General features: G+C 40.0%; 1 protein-coding gene across 4 annotated transcripts in view; it reads right to left on the minus strand.

Moving 5' to 3' along the window:
- The window catches only part of ctnnd2a (catenin (cadherin-associated protein), delta 2a), a 179,198-nt gene that overhangs the window by 68,500 nt on the left and 85,751 nt on the right, over positions 1 to 24,947 (minus strand). For 3 of the 4 annotated variants that reach the window (XM_008307473.3, XM_025054410.1, XM_017031645.2), the window contains exons 6-12: positions 24,516 to 24,688; positions 20,513 to 20,567; positions 19,899 to 20,103; positions 19,556 to 19,670; positions 18,740 to 18,872; positions 16,320 to 16,493; positions 5,457 to 5,757 (exon numbers count right to left, since the gene is read on the minus strand). In XM_008307473.3, coding sequence (XP_008305695.2) covers positions 5,457 to 5,757; positions 16,320 to 16,493; positions 18,740 to 18,872; positions 19,556 to 19,670; positions 19,899 to 20,103; positions 20,513 to 20,567; positions 24,516 to 24,688 — 1,156 coding nt within the window. Of the gene's footprint in view, positions 1 to 5,456; positions 5,758 to 16,319; positions 16,494 to 18,739; positions 18,873 to 19,555; positions 19,671 to 19,898; positions 20,104 to 20,512; positions 20,568 to 24,515; positions 24,689 to 24,947 lie in introns of those variants that run through there. The other variant, XM_025054411.1, reaches the window with a different exon arrangement.

Below are 24,947 nucleotides of genomic sequence, written 5' to 3' on the forward strand. Positions count from 1 at the left end.
TAACTAGCATTTTCTGTGGTAAAGTTCGTAAGAAAGTCGTCTTAAAGGTCAGGAGTAAGATCACCTCTACAACTCTGCATCCTCAGAGGGGAATCAAGCAGTCCTAAGATTTGAAAAACAATTCCTTAAAAGCTCATCTTTTATCAGCCAAATTGTTCCTTTTTAATATTAAATAATCTTTAATAAATGTCAGCACTTTATTTGCAAAACCTTTGTAGACAGCATTCATATTGTGTCACAAATATAACCGTATTTCTTTCTGCATCAAGAAAAGACATAATGGAGAAGCAGCGATGCTTGCGTACGTCTATATACCCACACCGTGGATCAGTCACATAAGAACGAAATGTCACTGCCCCGTGACGAGAAAAAAAAAGAATTACGCTCTTAGATAATTACAGTTATTTATAACATTTCACATTATAACAGTCCCAAAGTCTAACCTATAGCCTTCTCTGAGCGTAGGTGAGCTGATGTCAGGCACAAGCCACAGGGAGTTAAGTTGAAGTGAGGCTCAGAGGGAGGAAATAAGATATACTGTAATTGTGCTGGTGTGACATTTTCCCATAATCCCTCTGAAATGCAGCCTGTTTGAGGAGATGGTGAAGCACAGAGGTGGTGGGACGGAGGCAAAAGCTGCATCATACAGAATGTTTGCCATTTTCAGCTGCATTCCATAGTTTTCCCAGTGGTAAATATTGAGATTTTGCACAATGTAAGAAGTTAAGTGTAAATGCATTTTATAAGGTTTGATGAATGTTAATCAGTGAAATAATTACTGGAAGCAATAATCACAAAAGATAACAACAGGCTAATCAGATGAAAATGATCGTAGATTTTTTAGACTGCACCTCCTGAAGTCACGCACTAACAAACCTTCACACATAAACAACAACACCAACAGTATATTTCCTAAACACCAATTATTTTGCAGGCAGACTGTTGTCAGTCTGCAATTCTGTTCTCTATATTGTTTTCCTCATTATATAAAACCTTAGCTGAATCACAATTATCTGCCTGTTTCCCTTTGATCAGTCCTTTTGTTGTCAGGCTACAGAGTGAGAATTCAACACACATGAGCGCTGTTAGCATCCCAAGGTCACACACACAAACACATATTCACAAACAGATAGGACACCGCAGAAAAGGAAAATAACCACAATGGGCAATTTACTCAGAACAGGCAGGTTGATGGCCAGTGTGCACACACACATGCACACACAGCTGTGCCTCAGGGCCAAGGCTCTGGCAATGCATCATTACCCTCCCTTGGAGGTGATTCCGTATCCCAGCATGCATTTCTCATGTGGAGAGGAAATTACCCCTGGGCCGTGCTGAGAGCCAATAGAGTGTGTCCTCTCTTCTCTTTCTTTCTTTCTCTTCCTGTGTTCCTTTTTCTTTTCTTTTTTTTAATCCCTTGCCCACTCCATAACTGTGCCTATCCCAACCGTGCTGTTCGGCTCTGCTGCTCTGGCTCTCTGAGTCACCAAGTCACTAACCTGTTCATTTATCTTCCTTATCATCTTCATTTCATTGCCAACTCATTTTTCCTTTCATTTCTTCTATTCAGTGAAGAACACACGAGTCGAAGAGCAAAACAAAATCCCAGCCTTTACCTAACTGCCCATTCCAAGATGAAAGGTCAATATTTAAACAAGCAAGCTTTTAAAAATATGTTTTATCAAAGTTTTCTAACCCGCAAACTTAACTTGTTTAATTACATCAAGAAGATCAGTAAAATGTAGTCATTCAATAAGAAAAGTTGCAGATCCTATGATTTTAGAGCCATTTACAGTGAACTCCATACATCATTGCAGTGTCTCTGTCCTTGGTGCTGAAACGTTCAAATTCCCTAGGCCATAATGTTGTAAATATAACCACATTCTCCACACCTACACATGTGCACGTGTCCGCAAATGTTTTCACTCACGCATTCAAACACACTCAAGGCCTCACTGTATGCACCACGAATAAATTGATACAAAAACTGTTTGTAAAAACAGTCCAACGCAGTAGGAAATAAGTGCACTCTGAATCCCATGAATAAACAAAGCAAAAGCTAACCTGCTGACAATAGCAGTCACACACACAAACGCATGCACGCATGTGCACGCCGATACGTGCACATGCATAGACACTCACACAAGTGCATGTCACTGATTGACAAATGGGAGTGCATGGCATCAGCCTTGTGCTATCACATACTATAAATGTCAGCCACACATCTGTGTGAACACTGTCTCTAGCCCACTGCCTTTCATTCACACATGCAGCCTTGAAATCACACAAATTTGAGACCCACATCTGCTCCACCACATGCATATACAGTACATGGCTGATCGTCGCAGATTTTTTCTATAACATATGGTGTTCCAACCTATAAGCTAACAAACACAAGCGTTATGTATATAAATTAGTATGTAGCATCTCAAGGAAGTCACTCAAGGAATTATAATATATTGTGTGAGAACAACTGTGGTACAGGAAGTATTGTTGAGAGAGAGAGAGAGAGAGAGGGAGAGAGAGAATGAGAGAGGTAGAATCTAACCTATGGCCTTACTCAGTGTTCCCTGTCTTTAATAGCTGCTAACTCATTTAGCACTTCATGTTAGCTCAGCTAGATCCAATTACTGCCACACAGAGAGTCAAGTTTGAGTAGGGAGCTATTTAACCTTGTGGCAGAAAGAAATGTAATGCAGAGCCCTGATTCTCTGATATCAGTGACAGTCGTGATCAGGTCAGATCAGTCACGACTGCCAAAGACAAAATCAAAAATGGAATTTAATTATAGGATTATAATTATTTTAAGAAGAAACAAATATGACTTAACTGCATTAAGAAGTTTCCTGGAAGGTGTGGGCTAGAAAGCTGTGGGTTGTCTTTGAATGATAAAGACACAAATAAAATGTACTCTATGTTTTTATATAAAACCCCCACCACAATGGAGCCTTCACTAAAACATCCATATACAGTAATAACCACTGATCTGTCATTGATATTGATTCACAATTCCAAGTAATGAATGTGACAACACACTCATGCTCACAGTCACTGCACAGAAGGAATAAAAAGTCAAGAACTTCACATTCTCTACCCTAAATGACAAATGTTAAAATTGATGATCTGCATTCAGTTGTTATGCTAAAGAAAACTACTAAGATGGAAACAAATTATATGCAGTTGTTTAAGTGATTCTGAAATGAGTTTCAACTCATCTGTAGCACAAGGCAATTTCTACAGTTGCGCAGTAAAATAAAAAAAAAGTCTCTTATGTACACTTGTGCATAGGAGTGGAGAGTTTAATGGCTGCAAGTGGTCAATCAGAAACACTTCCTGAAGGTGAAGTCATTTTTATTATCTGTATATGTCTGTGTGTGCACTTCTGAATGCAATTTCCACACGGTCCAATAAAGCCTGAGTCTTTTTATTGTTTGGACAATAAAAATAGAAGGAAGTCAGTAATAGTATTGACCAAGTGAAAACACACTTCATATAGAAAACTCATTTACACATCTGGATAAAAATACCTTGGTAAAATAATGTGTTCTTTAGTAGACCTTAAGAATCCATTAGACTCTTACAAATATGGTTTACCTCCTGGTAGACAGTAGATGTCAGTAGACCTTTTAAAAACGCCCCTTGTTTTCTTATACATCATTCCCTTTTCTCTCTGATGGCTTTAATCTCTCGACTTGTTCATATTTCTCTAGCGTCCCCTCACTGTGACTGACAGCGTCTTCCCGTCGCTCTCCCTTTAGTAGTGATCACAGCCCAGTGGGACATTGGGCTGACGTTCAAAGAGGTGAAATGGAGCTTCTAAAGCAACAGGTGGGCAACTTGTGTGACAGAACTTTGGCAGTGCGGGAACACTCATCACAGCCATGAGGCTGCGTTACGACCATCACTTGCACTGTATAAAAGTGCAGTGCCTTTATTTATTGCAGTGAGGTGACAACACTGGCCCTGCAGGGGGCTGCAATGTGAAGGGGACTGATGTAAACACTAACACATTACATTTCGCGACTGTTTTATGTGTGACATCAATCCAACAAACATTTAAAATGAATTGAATTTGACTATTATTTCTGTATGTATAACAACATTACAGAAATAACTGAAGCAGCCAACTGTTGGATCCATTTCTGCATGGCTGGAAAACTAGTTACATAGAGTGTTGACAATTGGAAATTAATATTGAATGAAAAGTATTCTTTTTAAATTCTGCTTGTTATAGTGATACAGTTTACTCAGTGCAGGCAGTAGTCTCACTCACCAGAGTGATTTTTCTGACCATATGAGTTGAATACCTTTGTTAATTTGTCAAACTTTAGGATTTTACAAGATTTATTCATATGTTAATTTTTTCCACTTCCATTGCTTCATTCCTTCATCGTCGCAGGGGGGTCGAGTGAGGGCAGGGCAGACCCCAGTCATACAATTCATGTTATCCTCTATATGTGTTTTTTTAATTCAGGAAGGAGCTGAAGTCACGTCAAAAAATAGTTAAAGAGGTGAGCATGAAGAAAACATTTAGAAACACTGCGATCAAATCAGCCAACCTGATCCTTCTTGCAGTACTGCCACTGTGTGGCCAACTTCTTAGGAAGATGGACTGACACCTAACTTTATCTGATAGCCCTGTCGCTGTGTTTATGCATGACAGTTGACAATGGGCGTAGTGTCAGCCTGGTCAATGAAACGTCAGGGAAATATTCTGATTATTCTGGGCCTGTTGCCGCTTTTGGTAAGAGGGAACCACTGTAAAACAATCAAAAATGCCATTAGTGTCTATCCTTGACTCTCTGCTCTAAACGCTGGTCTTTTTTGCACTCACTGTCAGTGTCTTTTGATTGGCCACGTCTGCTCTTGTCAGACCATTATCACTGAGCAGAGGAAAACCAAGCTAAAAGACAATGTCAGTCACTGAAGTCACATTGATTGTAAGAAATTGTTTTATGTAAAACGAAAACTGGAAAGAATGAAGAGGAAAAACAACTACACATACTGAGAGCAGAGAGGCTGCGCTGAATACAAAATCTTTCTCCACACGAGCACGGCTGTTAGGTCGAATATCTAATTTAAGAATAAGAAATAAAAGCCATTTTGAATAAAAACAAAACAATGATTTATAGATGCGCCACCAGAGGAGTAACTACTTAGTACTAACTGAACCTGATTTTAGTTTCATTTTAAAATTGTGTGACGTACCTTGTGTTTATTTCAGATATGACTCACTTCCAGGACCAAGTATCGAATGATGAGGGAAAAACAAGCTTTATCTACAGGGCTTCTGTAAATCAGACTATTGTCAACCCCTAAAGTCACAGCTACTGTTGCAAATGTATAGTTTCAATAGTTTCTTGTAATGCAATGTGATGTTTTCACAAATCATCTCTGTGCTACACAACAGTTCACACAGTTCACACATTCTCACGCACTTCACATCTTCTTCCTACCTCGGGTCCTTCTGGATAGAGTCGATGGATGGTGAACGCTGCAGGCTGCCTTCTGGTGGCAGGGCAGGCCCAGACTTGCTGTAGGGGGATTCAACCACCGAGGGGCAGTACTGCAAGGTGCGGTAAGGGTCGGCCACATAAGGATCGGAACCGTACATGTCTCCGCCACCTCCGCTTGAGGTGTAGCCCGGTCCCACTGTGGCATAGTTGTTGGTCCCTCCACGGCTGTAGTTTCCAGACCCAGTGCTGTGACTAGCTGTGCGCTGTAAGGGGGCGGAGTCGACACCAGGGGAGGAAGGAGCTAAGACAGAAAAGTAGGGATAGAAGACATAACTTAGGAACTGGTCATGGGCATACGGGGTCAGATCTTCAGGGCATGAGGGGAGGACAGGGGTAAAGTGGGTGCAAGAGATAAAAGGAGAGGAGAGAGATCACAGCAGAGGAGAGGAGTGGCAGATAAATAGAATATTGGGAAAGAGAGATGTATTTGGGTGGATAAATATTGGCCACATGCCCAGGATCAACCACAAGGAATATTCAACAGGAGAGAAGTGAAAACAGAAAAAGTGAAATATTGACAAATGTTGGCCAGACAGGTTTGAGATCAGAGTAACGACAGCTAAAAAGAGAAAATAAAAAACAATGTTTTGTGCTGTCCTAAATAGAACACACAGCTGCAGTACAGCTGTGTTCTGTTTAATATCATCACCATTAGGAGCAGGACCTAACAAAAAAAATTCAAAACCTCACCAAAGTAAAATTTAAAGAACCTTAAGGGCAGCTCAGTGTTTAACCTCATTTGTTATAACTAACTGAGGTAACTAGAGATGGGTCTATACTAAATAAGTGATATTAGATTTTCACTCTATTTTTTACAAAGAGTTTAAAGATTTTTCTTTTTTTTAACGTTTGGCTAAATGTCCACGATTTAATTAGAGTATCAGGGAAAAATATACGTGTTACAGTCTGTGAATTCCTCTTTGGAAGGAGATGAAAATTGAATTGGGATTTGGTCAGTGATGTCAGCAGCCTGCAGGGGCAGAGTAATTTTCCGATTCCCACTTCGTCATGCAGGGAGTGGCAGATCAGGGATAGTATATCAAGGTGTTAATGTGAGTCTGGCAGCCTCCGTTCTACGGCTATAAAAACACCCAGACAGCCTACGTGGCGGTGGTGAGTCTTTTGTCCAATCTGTCATTACAATCAAGGTACTGTATGTGTACACAGAAAAAGGCAGTTACACTCATGCAAAACAACATGAATGTGTTCTTAGGAGAGCAGGCGATTAATCACTGGGATGGTGAATCAATACGTGGCCATGTGATTGACTAAGACTTTCACTCATCTCTAGCCTCCTGTTGCAAAGTGTATCTGCCTTTGAAACTACATAAGACATATATATAACATAGCTTGGACTATAAGTAACTTAAGGAGCAAAATTACAAAAACTAAATGTCTAAAAACCACTGCTAACACAAAGCACTCCCATGCATCTCACATACCTCCACATGTCATTTATCCATTTCTTCATCTTATAAAAACAGGCTTTAACCATTAGAACATGTGGTTCCAAACAACCTTAAAACAACTCTTAGCCTCTGTTACCTGGTTCACCAAAGGAGGAATAAACTTCTCGGGCTTATTTAACAAAGTTGGCACATTTTAATTCTAACCTCTAAAATCAGGTTAGCAATAAACTTTGCCAGGTAGACAGTGGAAACTTAATGACTCAGAATCAACACAGTAAAAAGCCCATGAGGCTATAAGGGCACCGCGAGCTCCAGTCTGATGCTCCAGATTTGACAGTGAATCAAAGATTTAGGCAGAGAAAGTGAAAACAGTGAGAGAGCGTTGGGAACTGAGAAACAGATGAAAAATGAGGTATGGAGGGCTGTGATTTGAAGACAAGCGATACCAGATGGGGGAGGGAGGAAACAAGGGAGGCAATGAAGGGAGAGACAAAAGAGCTGCGGAGAACAGAAGGTAATGAAGCAGAGTTACTCCCATCAGACGCAAATCCCAGACTTTTCTCTTTTTTTTTCCTTTGTATTCTTTGACTGTGTCTGTGCTGTTTCCGCCTAAATGTCTCATTAGTAGCTGAAGCTTTGGGCTAACATGTAGCAGCGTCGATATCAGTGGCAGTCACTGAAGCTAGCTGACATACAATGTGATAAAAACTCAGAGCAAGAACAGTGGAGAGAATAGTGGCCTGTCAAATTATTCTGATAGCCTTTCCTAAAACCACTGTTGAGGAGAAGAAGAAGAAGGAAAAGATAATGATGAAGAAGGAGAAGGTGGTTGCGGGAGGATATGGGGTAGAAGTGAAAGGAGAGTTAGGAAACGATTGAGAACAAAACAGAGAAAAAGAAGATAAATATGAAGAAGAAATGGAGGAGAAGGGATCACCACAGAAAGAAAGCAAAAAAACATCTCTCTAAAAAGGGTCTTGGTCTGCATGAGACAACCCTTTTGTTTACCCATGGTTCTCAGCTTCCCTCAGCCCTCTTTCTATAGAATGCTTTCTTTTCCCCTCACACCTTAAGGAGAGTGACTGCTGCAGAATTCATCACCTGCTCTGCTAATAATTAAATGCTATGACTGATGACTTAACCTTTGGAGCCAATATCGCCAGACAAAACTCAGCGTGCAGGTGTGTGAGTGTGTATTTGAGTGAACAGGATTTACAGGATTTTCTCTTTAGAACCTGGTTTGAGTTTGTAAGGAAATTCCACCAGAAAATTTACTTAACACTGACCATCACATCTTTATCTTTATTTTACAACGAGAATGTTGATTTTTATGTCTGACTATATAATTTACACTACAGCTTGGGAGTGTACTTAAAAGAAAAATATAAAATCATTCAAAATACATTTTACGATTCTAAAAAAAATATTTTTCTGTTATTTTTTTTAATTCAAATTTTGGATTTCTGTGTAAAAACATTTTTTGTAGTTAATTGCAACTATTTGAGTTAGTTTAGAAACATTTATAGGTTACATAGATCATATTTAATTGGCGATAAAGGAATTGTATTGATGTAAGGTAAATTACAATCCTCCGAAATACGAACTACAGCGTATGACAATGTAACAAAATGCTGTGTGAGACTTCAAAAGACGGTCAAGGACCAGCGCTGCTTCCCACTAACACCACTGATTGGGTGAATAACCAAACAGATCCCAAATCAGCCAAAGTTAGTTCATATGTCAGCACCAATTTGATGAGCCCACTGGCTTTGATAAGGAGCCAACCAGGAGGTGCAGAGGAACCTAATGGTGCAGAGTCTGGATTTAGTTCTTGTGCAGCAGCTTTGTATTTTATTTGCTATTTAATCAGGAATATGTGAAAAAATAAAACACTTTCAAGTTATAATCTGAGGCAATATTGTAGTTCTAACCATCAGGTGTAGAATCGACAGAGAGGAAGTTCAATAGTGAAGAGAAATAAAAACAAACAGTGTGGAATCTGTGTAAACGTGTGCTTCGGTAAGGCAGCAGTGCGGCGTGGAATCATGTTGAGGAGGAAAGAAGGGGTCGCTGCATCTTTGGATAGCCTTGCTTCAGTGAGGAGTAAACAAGTGGCTGCTGTGCGCTGGTTGGCAGCTCAGTGGCGAGAAAGGAAACTCTATTAGTCATTTGACACAGTGATACCTCTGCAATTAGGCAGCCAAGGCTGAGGGGCGGGATACATCTGAGCAGGGCTCACTTTTCTTTAGACCACCAAGAAAAGACAGCCAGTGCTGCATGTACGAGTCAAGATATCTGTGAAAACAGATAGAGGGCGGAATGACGGTAGAGGAGGAAGAGAGGAACAGAAGGGGAGAGGGAGGGAAGGCAGTGAGGGATTAAACCAACCCCGAAGCTTTTTTTCAAGTCCATCTTCCCATTTTTACACTTTCATCTCTGTTCACTTCTGTTAATCCTGCTCTGTCTCCCTCTCCCCAATCACTCATTTGCCCCTTCCCATCATTCATTTACTTTTTTCTGCCTCCCTCTGTCCACTCTGCTATCCATCATTTTCTCACCCACTTCCTTTGAAACCTTTGTCTTGTCCTCCCTCCTGTGTTGTCCTCCCCTGCTCTGCTCCACTTTTTGTCCGTCATCCTTTCATCATCCGTTCATTTCATGTTTTCAACTCCCTTTCTTCTATCCTAACCCCCACCCTCCCCCCTCCCACCCCTCCCCTCACCACTGTGGTTGTAGTAGACTATGTGATCAGAGCTGAGGACATGTCCTTTCTCCCGACACGCTTCAATGCTCAGCACGATTACACAAAAACCCTCAGCGCAGTCTCTCAATCACACACGCACGCACACACTCACATAGACATGCACAAGGACACAAACATGGATTTCTAAGTGGTCAAGTGATTGACATGGGCAAAACATGCGTCCCTGTAGCACCTTTCCTGTTTTTGCTTTGAGGTCAAAAGCATCGTCAAACACACGGACACACACACACATGCTGACTTGATGTAGGGAGCAGGGAAAACTTTCCTTTCTCTGGTTTTCACTGAGGTGCCGCGTGGTCAGGACACAGCTTCTGTAGGACAATTCACTGTTCTCAATATCCATGCACCTTTCTCCAAAAACTTGTCCATTTCCAAATTAAATAACAACTCTAAACCAAAGAATACCATGGTGAGTATTTTAGATAACTTTACATAATTTTCAATCGGTTAAGGTACCAGGCAGGTTACACATATTTCCCCACAGGGAAGTTAAAAATACAAGGGGGAGAAAAGAGAGAGTGTTTCAGTCTTGGAACAATTTTGTCATCATCCACTGTGATGGCCCAGACCCAGAGGAAGAAACTGTTTTTATGTTGTTACAAATGAGGTCATGTCAGGCTACAAGTACATCCAGATGTAAGTGTGCAAAGGCCAGTATCATGATGCTATTTTTGGCTCATGTATAAGAAGCACACATATGTATGTATGTATGTATATATATATGTGTGTGTGTGTATATATATATTTATATACTCTAGGAGTATACTTACAGTATGACTATGTGAAATATATATTATATATTCCAGCACCCTCTGACCTTGAATGGTAAAAGTGAACCAAAATATAAATGGGCGTAACATTTGTGTTGATCATGATTGATTTAGGACATTTAGGCTGCATCCAGTCTGAGTAATGTTGGGGCAATTAAATGGGTTAATGAGAAGAGGTCAGAATGTACTTTTTTAAACCTTCTCAGGAGTGTTGTCATTCCAGTAGTTAGGGGACAACAAGGACAGATCATGTGAACACAGAGGTAAATCAGTTCACTGTCAAGAAAAAAGTATATATATAAAAAAAGGAATAACTTTAAAAAAGGGCAACGGTACGTTGTGCTGACTCCAAGTTTATCTGAGGGATCTTTGAGGACAAAAACAAATCAATGTTTCCTTCTACAGTTATGAATTCAGTATTTTTGTTTATAAAAGACTAGAATATGAAAAGAAAAGAATATGCAAATCATGCAAACAGAGACAGCACGAGACACAAATGGGACGTGGGGTAGTATAAAGTATAAGCAGTATGTTTTCTTTTTCAAAACTGCAGTATTTGCCTATAGTGTTTACTGTTATGTGTTGACATAAAAACCCTCCATTTTAAAAATAACATATGTTTTCACCAGGGGAAAACAATGTGCTGATTTGTGGAGCACATCAAGAGCATGGAGCTGATAATGAAGGTTTTGTGAAGCTTCAGCAGAAACACATTGGTCTAAGCTACATGTATTTAATTTATAAACTGAGATGTTGTCAAGCAGTATAGTTTCGAGGGGACATTTTTGTCAGTCAGAGTCAGTCAGTACACAACACCTTAAAATAAAATCAATCACCAACTCCTTCAGTGGTTCATTAAAAACAATGGGATCAGACACTGATCTTTAAGAGATACTGGCAAAACAAACCTCATCGAACCATAGCAACGTACCCCAGTCTGCTGAGTGACAGTTAAAGAGGCTGTGGAGATGCTTAAGCTAAAAGATCTTACAACAGTGGAATACTTTACAAACGTCCGCTGAGGATTAATTAGGTCCTAATAAAATCACAGAAGGACTGACTTAAGCCTGTGATCATTCACTTTCCACCGCTTGCTCGCTGTGCTTAGATGTTAATAATGAACCACTGAATTGTGGCAATGCTAGTTTTACCATTAGCTGCTTATAGTACATGCATATAATGTACAGTATATACATATATATAATACTAAACAAGTGGGTTGTACTATTTACAGGCAAAATTATTTTATCAATGTTTACTTTTGTTTGACATTTGTATTCTTCAACTAATTCATGTTCAATCAAGCTGAAAGAGAAAAAAATATTGCATTGACATTGTGAACAAAGAGACAAGCCTCTGAGAGAGGTGCCCTATTATTTTTATTCTTGGGAAGAGTTAGATATTGATTTGGATGAAGATATTCATCTAGCTCTAGGTTTAAAACATTTCCTTCTGGGGCTCTCTGCACAGCACCACTCTTCTTCATCACTCTCCCCGTTCTGTCCCCCTCATTAGGAAAACAGATCTCATTACAGAGGGAGCACAGCAGATTTAATACAGACTGGTTTAATGGTTCGATGCAGATCCTTTGCTTTTTGTGTGTGTGTCTGTTTGAGCACTAGTGTGAGTTTGTGCTACACAAATTCTCTTGCTAAAACATTTTCAAACTACCAAAACATGCACATAACATGGTGTTGATGATCAACCCAGCTGACCTCTTGTCCCTGTCTTTTCATCACTAAATATTTAATTGCATGAAACTAATGATCAAATACTTTGGGGATTTGTGTGTGTGTGTTTGTAAATGTGTAAGTCTGAAAGTCCCGATAGGATAATTTTACTGCATTTTACAAGACACCACAAAACACCTTATTTAACATGTGCTTCAAGGACTATACAACCACAATAACAGCCAACTGTAGGTGTGAAAATCACCTGCAGAGGGACTATACAACCACAATAACAGTCAACTGTAGGTGTGAAAATCACCTGCAGTGATCTAAAAATATGCAGTGGTGTACATGCAGCATCATAAAATATTCTATACGATGCATAAAATGTCTACATGTCTTCATCATAATGATTTTCATGATGAAGATTATAAATATATACCACCATGGTTGATACGTATAAAGGTTCAGTATCTAGGGTCTGTCATAAATCTCTAAGTTGCTCTGATTTGAAATAGAGTAAAATGGTGCTGTCCATGGTGCTGATCTGCTGACAGGTCAAACATCCAGGCATTGTTTTTCCATTTGGAAACAATTGAATTTTATTAGTAATAGTTAGATAAAATGGTATCTACATAAAAACAGATGTAAGATAAATCAATAAAAAAACAGTCTTGTTTGCGATTAGCAATTGTTGAAGAATTTGTGCCTGGCTCCTCCAAAGATACTGCAGGGAACAATGTTAAACTACAGCCTTTATCAGTGGTAATAGCTCAACCCTGCTACTAGATGCACTTGACAAATAGCCATGGTACTGAATCTCCCTGTTCTTACTGTCACCACCTGAGCTATGTGCAGGGCTGATGTTAAGCTATTAAAGAGAAAAAGTGCCACATCCATTTAGAGTCACTGTTATTCCCACTGGTCAGGGTCATCAATACAGGTCAAGATAGCTCTCATGACACTCAACCAGAACAGAAGGTGCAAAGGCACAATTGTTGGACTGAAGACAAGAATAGAAGGAAGAAGAATAAAATAGGAGAAGTCTTAGGAGTAGGATGCAGTGGAGCGTATTAAAGATACTGTTCAATCAATTTACTATCTTGGAATGCTGAATGAATTGCTGAATTATATGATATTAAAGGCAGGTAAGGTTGAGTGGTGACATTGCAAATGATAATGGATGACACAATAAAGTATGGGACTGAAATAAACGAGCGAAATAAACGAGCGGGAGAGAATCGAGAGAGAAAAATGTGTCTCAAAAATTCCACAAGGAACCGTACTTTCAAAGTGTACCTCGGCTCGACTCAAAAAACACACAGTGACACTTCGGTGAAATAAACAAATGTTTAACCACACCCTGAGGCGCTTACTTGTTACAGTTCGTCTTTATACGAGAACATTTGTGCTCTGGAGACTCTGTGGCTGCAGGAATTTTGCTTTGAAATAGGCCACATTAACCTGCAGTTCTCTTGGGTGTTGGCCTCGTTTAATTCAACAATAAAACAGTGCATGGCACGGCTGCCTGCACATGCACACATCATCATCATGTAAATACACATGAATAATGACACCATTAGAGGGACAGGTACATAGATGGAAAATAATATTAGGAAAAAATAACTGATCAGAGAGAGAGTCAATCAACTGACAGTGTCCTAAACTGTCAAGCCAATCGCTGCACTTTTATCAACTGTACACAAAACCTTAACCAACTTTTTCATAATACAATTCTTTTGGTTAACATTTATACGAGCTGATGGAAGAGAGTGAGAGTTACAGTTAGAGACACAAATCACAACTTACTTTAAGGTGTAAAGTAAATCCCTAGCTTTAAGATCCACTGTTTAAAAACAGAGCCGTGATATAACGGTAGATGACTAAGCCAAGGAACACATTTCACACGGTTCGGGTATAAATCTCCATGTATATATAGACTGTATATATCTAATATAAAGCTCCATAAACTTTAAATTTTATTCCCAGGATACAGTCTTAGTCTTGGTAAGTATTTCAAGGCTGCTGCTTATGTCCTGGTTTTTTTTTTCATTTATCCTCATGTATCTCTGCCTCAGTGTAAGGAATAAAACACACACATTTGTTCTTGTGCTGATTTTATCTGTGTGAGTCAAAGGAAAAATCAGCCATAATTGTTTGTTGTTTTAAAAGACAAGTGATAGATCTTACCCTTAGAGTGCACTCATCCATCTGCTGTTGTATTTTAATTTAGCCCATAACTATGTCAAACCTTTTACCACAAAAACAATGGATTCTCTGATCAAATTAAAACTTATGACAGCAACATTTGAGCAAGCAGTTAATTTTCATCCACCAAAATCACCCAGAATGTTTATGCTTTACTTAAAACCTTATTTCTACCACAGCCTTATAGAATCCTAAAAATGTTTTGCTACACATGAAAAGTTTTATTCAGAGGCTTAAAGTCTTTGCTAACAATATCTGACCATCCCGCCGCACTTCGATGTAATGTTTTAATCTCGGGTTTAAGTAGGTCGTTTGTGTTGCAGCCTTGTTACTAATGGTATGATTTTCATCCCAAAGCATTCTGTTTCTCTCACAAAGAAAGACAAGGGAAAAATGACTGGAAATAATAGGAAAATACGTTTATCTTATTTTGTAGCTAAACCTAGAACAATATCAGGTACATTGTAAGAGTAATTGTGTATTACTACATGAGTCCTTTTTATACTGAGACCAACTCTTTCTGATATTCAGATGTATTTCTATCCTCTCTCCACTGAATGACTTCTACCATTAAATTAAAATGATCCATTTCAGCCTAATGAAGCAATAACAAGACTCTGTCTTTGTCAAAAAAAGACACTGTGGTATAATTAATGACATATTACTCACTGTGTCAGCACAGTTCTTCATTTCTTCATTATGTACCGTCACTCTGTGCTTTATGAATCCTAATAATCTCGGCAGCATATACTGTATTATATTCATATATTCAGCATTTGGAAAACGCTTCCCTGAAGGAGCTGTTCTAACTGTGGTGTAGTTGGCAACCATCGAAGCTACAGACCAAGCAAAGCAGGAGTGCAACTGTACAAGTCGGGAGTTTAGTTCATAGAAAATTAGACATTCCATTAAAATATTGTTCTATATCAGAACAACAGTGTGAACTTCAAGCGCCCAATAAAATGTACACAGTTTAACCCTCAGTCTATTGATATGTTTTTCAAGATAAAGTCAAAATGTCCTTTCTGAGCGGTGCTCTACCCTCTACCTACCGAAAGCAAAGGTACAAGGCACAGTGAATTATGGATCAAGTGTGGATCATCTCTGTTCTTTGAAGTTCACATGTATTATTAATCAATGTTTGGAAAATAAAATCCTTTCGCTGTGAACACGTTTGGAATCCCACTGACATCAATGACAGCAGTGACTTAGTTCCCACTAATAAAAACCGACAGAACCACATTGTACATCAAACCCAGTTTACAACAGGAATACTTAGCAGCTAATAAGTTCTTGTTGATAATTAACATCAAGACCTGTGACTGTAGCACGACTACACACTTGGGTGTTTTCACACTGGTATGATAGGGTAATGAGATTGACATGGTTTGGCTAATCTCTCAGCGAGATAAGTTCAATGAGGGGTCTATTAAACTGACATGGCCGGGAGCAAAAGTGTTAAACGTGATCGGCTGAGAAGGAAGGAGGAGTGTGTGCGTGTGTGTGAACTTTTGGGCTCAAAGAAGTGTCCAGCTGTGAGTTTTTACTATTTGAATGTCAAATGTTCTACCAAATAAACAATAGGAAGGATGAGCTGATGGACACGGTGTTTAGGGTGTCGCATATTTAAATATATACTTTTGTAGTAATATTTGATGCTGATGTTGAATATTCCAAAGCTTTAATGTCCAAACATAATGGAGATAATAAGTGAGCCCTCAGGTATCTTTAAAGCAGGAAAGTTTGTCCACAGAAGTACTGCAATGAAAAATATTTTCAAGGTGTGCCCTCAAAGTTCAAGCCATAATTTCCTCGAATTTTTGAGAAAGACGTGACTGCAAACTAGTTAGTACCAAACATTATTGGCATCCACACATTTGACAGGTCGACCCACACTAAGTGAAAGAAAGGAAAAAACAAAAAAAAATCTACCACAGTGACACAGTGACTGTTACCAAATTGAGGGAGAGTTAAATCCTTACCCGTGTTGTTGCGGTAAGGGCCTGTGTCCGGCCCCTGGCTCTGGCTTAAGCTCCTCATGGGGGCCTTGTTGTGGTAGACACGCTCTTCATAGATGGGATCTACATGGCGTTCTGGTGACCCGAGGGGTCGAAGAGGCTCCTGAATGTGTTGACTACTGTAGGATCCACGAGAACCTGGAGAAAAAATACATGGGGAGGAAGAGAGTACGGAGACGGTAGAGTCAGTTTCAGAGGGGTTTCAGCAAAAACAGCAGTTAATACAGTTACAATACAGGATCACTTTGCCTGGTTATATAATGTATACACTGTAGTAAATGGGCAGGACCGTCACGCACTTATGTTTATGATATTTCCTCTTTTTTAATCAACAAACTTTTTTTTTTCTTCCACTGTGGATCAATTCATTTTTACTCCGCACCCTACACTGCCAAGCCACAGACAGCACAACATGCTGCACCACAAACCAGAACCAGACCAGAGTGACAGGACAACACCAGAGACAGACGCAGCAGCACAGAAGAAGAATAGGGCTGCGCAGAGGTCGAGGGAGGAAGAGCCAAAGGAAGAAGAGAGCCTCAGTTTTTCATTTGTTTAATCTCAGCTGAACACACTGCTGCTTGTCAGCTGTAAAATAATGAGATGCAGTGCCCCCCCCCCCCACACGCTCTGTGTTTGGCAGGAATCCCACAGACATGGGGCAAGGAAGTCAGTGACAGCAGGCATTTGTTCATTACACAGCAGAACAAATGTAAGGCAGGAGCCTGTGTATGAACACACACAGACAGTGGTAATAAAACAGGGGACAGGAGAAAAGGAGTGGAGCTGGTAAAGGCCTGTGGGGCTCAGTCCAAATGACCGGACATAAAGTCACGCAATTCAATGCACCAACTTCAAAAGCACTGAGTGACGAGGAGAAACAAAGACGGTCCAGTGGAGCTATTGTCACATCATATCACATTAGTTTTCAGTTTACTTCTTACGCTCCTCTCTCCCCCTCCCTCCTGTGTAGTCACCCTTAACTTGGCACAGTCAAACTTCCTCGAGCTTTCACACTGTATCAAAATCAATTCCCAAGTGACACAAACCCATGTACTTCACCAGTGCCTGCTTTTACTGCAGTATTTTATATTTAAATCAGAGTAAATTCCAGAACATTGTTATCCAGAACATTCTTAACTGATTAGCCTTTGGGGCAACACGAAGCAACAGCCTGAGGTAGAACTGGCTTCACTTTAAAGGAAAGTGACGAAGCATTACACTTCCTGTACTAGGGTTAACCAACTGTCCTGTTTGCCCAAATTGAGCAGCAACCAATCACAATCTGTTTACCAGTATCAGGCAGAGACAATAAAAAAACACAACTGAATATAGAAGTGTAAAAGAACAGCAGGTGATATAGAGACATGGGTAAAAATATACAAAAAAAAGGAATAAAAAGTTTTTTATATTTCATATAAAAACAAATGAGCATGTCTTCAAACAATATAGGACTCAGGAGATTATTTTAGCTACAAACAAAACTTTGAAGATTGAAACACTGACACCATTGCAATATGCTACAGAGACTGCTAATTAAAGTGGCGGACACACCCAATTAAGAGTGTGACTCATCCCAAGTCTCTCAATTTCAATTCCTTTAGTCTTTACAGCCACGGTGACTCAGAAGAATTTCCTTCTGCATTTACTTTTAGACTTAAACAAGCAAACTCATGAAAGTTTGGACCTTTTCTAGACAGAAACTGAAGAAAGAAATATACAGAAAAACAGAAAGAAATAACAAGAAACTTTTGTGATGTTGAGTTTCGTTTGATGATGATGTTAAATAAACGGTAAAGGAGCTAAAGATACCAAGATGTTTAATTTGAGTTTGAAATGCATGGTTGTAAATCTAAATCTAACGGACGTTTGGCTTAGATGTCACGATGTTTTTCAAACTGTCTTTTCTACAGTTTTTAATTAAAACACACAAAAAATTCAACTACTTTCAGAAACTGTAACCATTCTGACTTTGCCATTGAGCCAACTCAATTATATAGAGTCAACAGAAAAACCCATTTGACTGTAAATGCAACTGTTTGAGCAAAATATGTTCTGACAGAGTGGCAGAGTGGAACTGCTGCGTTACACAGTAGATACCTCTTTAACACCAACCACAGCACTCTGATGTGCTGCTTCATTTTCTGATCTATTCACTAGACTCGACATTTCTTGGAAAAGTACTTGGATGCAGTGTAATATAAAACACAGCTCCAAAACACAACGCAGGTGCAGACACTGAAAGTTGGATCAATATCAGACCCAAGCGTTCAAGGATACACTAATATTGTGCAAAACTTTCTCACACTTAGCCGCCATTTACAGTGAATGGTGGTTGTTTTACCTGTGATGTTGAATGCACATAAAAGTGTGTGAACTCTCACCGGCCAGGCTGCCAGGTCTCTGGAGTGTAGCTGTGGCGTAGAGTTCGTGGGAGATCTTGTACTGGTCGGAGGCGTGGTGAGATGCCAGTCTTTTGGGTGACAGAGTAGCATAGCTCCCTATGCCTGAACTCATCTGAAAGTCAAGAGATGTTGTCATTATATTTTCTTTGAAATATCATGCGGAAAACAGTTTATTGAATGGCTCTACGTTTTGTTTTTTGAAACAGATCTGGGGATGCAGACTACAATGAATGGCACTGCTCAGAGATGTTGGTTCACGTTGATATGATCACTTGGTGGAGGTGGTTGTAGAAGCCATAAAAAAATCAAATAACTTAGTTTAATTTCAAGAAACTAGATACATGTGTAATCTCTCTAGGAATATATGAAAATGGAATCAGATGGACGTGGTCAGCAACAATTCTATAAGAGGCTAGGTTCAGTTGGTACACAGCATCCCAAGTGTGCAGAGAAACATTACAATTTTTTCTGATGCTCTATTGTCTAATGGTGGTTACCCGTTGAAAACTGTAGTCATTGCTGACTGGTGGAAAAGTTGTTGGGAAAAAAGTTTTGGAAATACCCAGCTCAGCTCATCTCACTGCATAAGCACTGCAACATTACACTCACTAAAATCACCTTTCTTTACTGTTTGTCATTTTGACCTCTTATTTAGCTTAAGTAAGTACATTAAACTACCACAATCGACAACTGCATTACTGTGTGCTTTAAGGTCCAGCTTTATAGTCGTAGATAATGAAGCAGCCAATGATTGTTTTTTTTTTTTTTCTGCTGAGATTGTAAAACTGCCTTTACCTGGTGGAGGGGTGATGATGATGAACTGGCCCCTCCCCCTGCTATTGAGTTGGGTGGAGACACCACCCTCAGGGGAGACCCTGGCCCTCCCGCTGTTGTTACAGCAACTGTAGTGCTGCAGGAAAGTAACATCATTAGACAAAGAACAAAATGACAGAAAACAATCACATGTTCTATGTATGTGTATCCATTCATTATCAAACTGCTGACTATCATGATGTGTCAATACAGTCATTCATTTGTCCCCTTCATTCACCTTCAGATAAATTCAAACTCTATGCACCGGCATTAACACTGATACATCAAAATCAATAGCAGTGTCATAGCTGCTAGGGCTGTGTACCTGTACGACTTGGCCAGTCGATTGGCAGGGGACTGTTTGTTTGGTGAGGAAGAGGAGGAAGAAGGCAGGCGCTGGGTGGTGGAGTACCCTGGTGAGTCTGAGGCTGACCCAAGGCGCTGGAGCTTATTAGGAGAACCAGACCCTCCTCCAGTCAAAGGGGAACTGACACGCTGGGCTGGCAAGGTGGAGCTGGAGTAGTAGATACCTAGACATCAAGGTAAGAGGGAAAAAAGGTATTAATAAACACAGAAAGTATGTGATGATGAAAGAGAATAAGGTACAGCTTATGATGTAAATCATTTGGAGTTCGGATATTGGCGTGTCCAAGTTTGGTCTGAGTACATAGGCTTCACAGGCAGCAGTTAATGCAACTTATCAATTAATAATGGATGGAGAACACTGCTGTAAAGTCACCAAATTAAACTTACTGCAGACTCTAAGAACTTTCTACTACTTTCTACTACTAGCAATGTTTTTATTGCAAAACTTATAGACTGCTGTCTCCAAATATTTTTCAACACAACCACAGAGCACCGCAGTACATCACACTGATTCCTGCACCGGAAACTATTTATTATTTTTAGACAGAGGGACAGAGCAGAGTGAGTTCTGACCTGCTCCTGCTCCAGGTTGTGATTGCTGCGGTTGGGCTGCCCGACTCGATGTCACCTAGGAGCAAGAAGTGCCACACAGTGCATGTGAGAGAACGGAGCAATAAAAGCAAAGAAGTGACAAGTTTGGTGAATGATTAGTCGGACAGGGAGAACATTGGTAAAAGGGAAAGAAGAGAGAAGAGAGAAAAAAATACAGAAAAATGTTGAATATAAAACTTTTATGCACATTTTCACTAAAGCCTTTGGATTCTGACCAAAAACTGAGAAGCAAATAGGATTGGGGGGGTGATTTAATACATCATAGTCTATAGTCTAGACCAGTGGTGTCAAACCCAATAACTCAGTCTAGGTTGTGGAACAAACAGGAGTAACATTTACTGAACTGTCTAGTGCTGACAATCCTATAACCAGTTGTATTGTATTTGAACAGACTGCAGTGATTTTTCTTCAATAAAATAAATAAAAAATAAAAATAAAAAATGCAGCAATTAAAGTAAAAAAGTGTAGACTCTATATTATAAAATTTCATTTTAAGACACGCCTGGCCTGGTGGGCAACCTAAAAAGACAACATCAGGGTTAGGATTTGGGCCACGGGCCTTGAGTTTGACCTATGTGGTCAAGATGCACCATCTATCTAATGAAAAACAATAAATCTAATCTGATGTAAAATTATTTGTTTTATCTATATCTTATGTACGACAGAGTAATCTATTAACAAAGGGAGCTGTCCAAAGTGAAGTCAAGCATTTTTGTGCAGACCTACTTTTAAACTTACAGCTATATGCAACTTAATCCTTCAAATAAATAAGGTGTTGTGCCAGCCTGTCAGGCAAAGTGTGGGAGGTCTTTATATCACACACGCAGCTTTATTCTAATCTTCACCCCTCAGTCTCTGGGGGCTGCAGGGAGAGAGTAAACCAGTGCTTCACTGAGCCCCATCTTCTTAAGTTGATGTTTAAAGCTGCAAAGGTGATTCAAATACAATTCAACTAAACTGCCTGCAGTTGTGCAAACCGTAGATTATGCAAGTGCGGTGCGACTGAGTCACCTTGGAACAGTGCTCGTACAATATTTACACATAAACATTTTGCTGACTGCATTTCAACAGTGTGTTTTTCAGGATAAGATTGTGTGGCGCCCGTTTACCCATAAACACACAGCCGTGTTTATCTGCTATAAATATAGTGTATCTCAATCAGTAACCAATCTATTGAAAAATGAGCGCTGTGCACGACGCGAACACACACCCCCACGAACATAAACAATGTAGAGTAATATTTCTGCTTAGCCTGTACCAATATTTGCTGCCACAGTTCTAAAGAAATAAACCGCCGCGGTAAGAAGTGAGGCTGCCTTTCCTTAAACAAACACCATCTCCTCTAAAAATTCACTGTCTCTGGATATACACCTGCTCTGTGAGGAGACCAAGTGTGTCTACGGCAGACAGGAGGCTTTTGGTTTAATGATACTATGTTTACACAGAGGTCATAGAAAGTGTTTTATCCACGGCTGAGTGGATTAGCAGCCTCTACACAGTTTATGTAATCATAGCAGACAAGGACACTTTCAGGAGGTTTCACAGTATAAGAAATAGAATGTTAAACCTGTAATAGAACCAATAAATAATGTTACACACCCTGGTATAAACTACACTGCCAAGTGTAAATATCGTGATCATTTCCAGATCTAGTTCATAAAATGCACTAATGTCTGAAATTATAGTGCTGTTTCCCAACTAATCCAGTTTATGTAAGAAAAAATGAAAACTAATTACCACACAGACACACACTTTGCAAACCACTAGTTCAGAGTGCCCAATTTTCCTGAACCACCAACCTACATGTGACTGAAGAACATGAGAGAAAACATGCAGAAACCACATTAAATCAGTTGCTACTCAAACTGCTGACCTTCCTGCTGTAAGGCAAAGGAATTAACCACTTTTCCCACTGTACAGCCCCACCTCACCGTTATTTCCAAAGTCAAAGTACTTCCCCCTGGAACTACTTGGTATGGATTACTGCATGACTTTCACAGTCATCAAAAAGGTTGTTTGACGTGTTGATGGAATTTATGAGCCCATTTAAATTCAAATGCTCTGCGTATACAATGTGACTTCATCTGTTTGTTTAAGTGCATGTGGATGAAGGGATATTAGGGTGGATTAGTAAAAGTGTCTATAAATAGACAGAAAGAGGCTCTAAATAGGATTTTGCAAGAGCTGCTCTCTAAAAGTGTTTGACACAAAACTGGCAGAAAAGTCTTCGACAAATCCCTGGTGCTGGTTTAATAGCTTGCGAAGACAAGCTGGAATTCTGGAGTTAACAATAGATGTGGGCTTCAAAACGGAGTCAATGCTACGGCTGGGCTGTGGTCATCAAGAGTTAGAGTGAGACAGACGTAGACTGAGGGATGATGAAGAGTTCGGAGGTGGACTGAATAGATGAATGGACAGATAGATGAATAGATGGACAGATGAGGACAGCTCAATTACTGGGTAAATAAATTATGAGTGTTGATAAATTGCTGGCGGAGCTAAGTAATAGACAAAAAGTCTGACACACACTATGTGGGAGGGAGGCCCGTCGTCACACTGTGCTGCTTATATTCCACCCCAGAGTAAAACACTGGGATGTTTGAGGTGCGATCCCATGTATCCATGCAATATTTAGACTCTCACTAAAAATACTCTACGAAGAAGCAGCAACATGCAAAGCTTTTCATTTTTACCTCTTTAAAAATTACTTTAAATCACACTGTGGTGGACGGGCATAAAGAAAAAGGCTAATGTGTGGTGGACACACACGCACATGCAAGCCACACCTGCCCATTCAGTAGCAATGACATTTGAAAAGAAATCCAGGGGCAACAAACCCTGCTGCCAACACTGGCCCCATTACTGAAAAGCCAAATACTTCAGAGAGAAGAATGCACACACACTCATGCTCACACAGAGAGACAGGGGGCGAGCATAGGAAGGGAAAGCAGCGAATAAGGAGGAGGGAAAAGAGGACAGAAATGCTGCAATAGAAGAAGGGCAGGAAAGACTGACAACTGAGAGGGAATGAGAACAGTTTTGACGACTGTTGTCTGTCCATCAACATCAGCTCTATTTTCAGATTTGCACCTTCCTGTGCTTGCTGTGTTTGTATGTACATGCACATTCATACAAACACACATTTTAAGCTGCAAGTAACATAAACTCAAGCAAAGAACAATCACTTTACAGCCAGCTGTAAATATTTTATGTCAAATTTATATCCGTCTGTGGGTGAAGGAGTATTTGTTCTCCATATGCACGTGTTTCTGTTGGTAAGCATTTCTGTGAGTTACAGTGTGTGTGAAACCATTGATCCTGGTGGACCAATGGCCTCGACAGAACCCTGTGGGGTTTCTCCCTTTACCGACAGACTGCTGTAATTAATATGCAATTTAGCTCTGGTTTCCAAGTGCATATAATGACACAATATCAATGCCTCCGTCTATTTAATATTCCTTATTCTGGCAGACTTTAAATTCTCCACATTGTCCACATTTTTCTCTCCTGCCTGTAAATATGTAAAAGAATAAACATTTTGGAGTCAGTTTTGGAGACTTCTACAGCCAATGTGCACCAAACTGAGATGTGTTGTTAAACAAATATAGAGAAAGTGAGCAAGATTTCCCCACAATGTGCAGTTCGAGCCACAGCATCATGTTCCCAACGTCTTTGTTGAAAATAAAAACAGCAAGGAATCTGAAATGGGCAGCGACAGCCTCTGCAAAATATTTCATTTCACTCATCAAATGCTAACAAATCACTTTATGTTGTTTCTTTTTCGACATCAAACCATTTTAAATGAATAATTAACAATATACTACACTCACGCAATATAAAAAGTGCGACTGAAACTGGCAGCGTATCATATTAAAGTTGTTCTAAACAGCATACATTACACAGTAGTCTGACTGTACTCCAGCCACGGTTGCCTGATTATCATCCTTGTAGTAGTTGTGCCTACCTGGTTGTAGCTGTGCACAGCTCCTCCGACCTGCCCGCTGCGCTGAGGAGTTGCTGCGGAGATGCTGTCGCTAAGGGCGAGGGTCTGGTTGCTATGGTAGCTGGCAGAGTACTGGAGCGAAGCCTCCGGGGTGGAGTTGAGCTGCAAAGAACTCTGGGAAAGAAGAGCCGGTCCTACAGATAGAGACAGAAGTGGTGTGTGGTCGGGTTAGAGGTGGGGGTTGAGTCGCGTTTGTGTGTGTGTAGACGCACAGTGAATGAGGGTATGAGAAGAGAGAGATTAGGAGTGAGAAAGACAGGAGGTATGGAGAGGAGAGATTGAGCAAAGAGTGAAATGGGAAAGAGAGAGAGTGAGAGAGAGCAGCAATTTAGAGCAGATAGTGCAGCAGTGCAGCACTCCGTGAGTTGGCGAAGGCATACATAATTTATTAGC

The sequence above is a fragment of the Cynoglossus semilaevis genome, chromosome 3, assembly GCF_000523025.1.
Source record: "Cynoglossus semilaevis isolate Cse_v1.0 chromosome 3, Cse_v1.0, whole genome shotgun sequence".
Lineage (NCBI taxonomy): Eukaryota > Metazoa > Chordata > Actinopteri > Pleuronectiformes > Cynoglossidae > Cynoglossus > Cynoglossus semilaevis.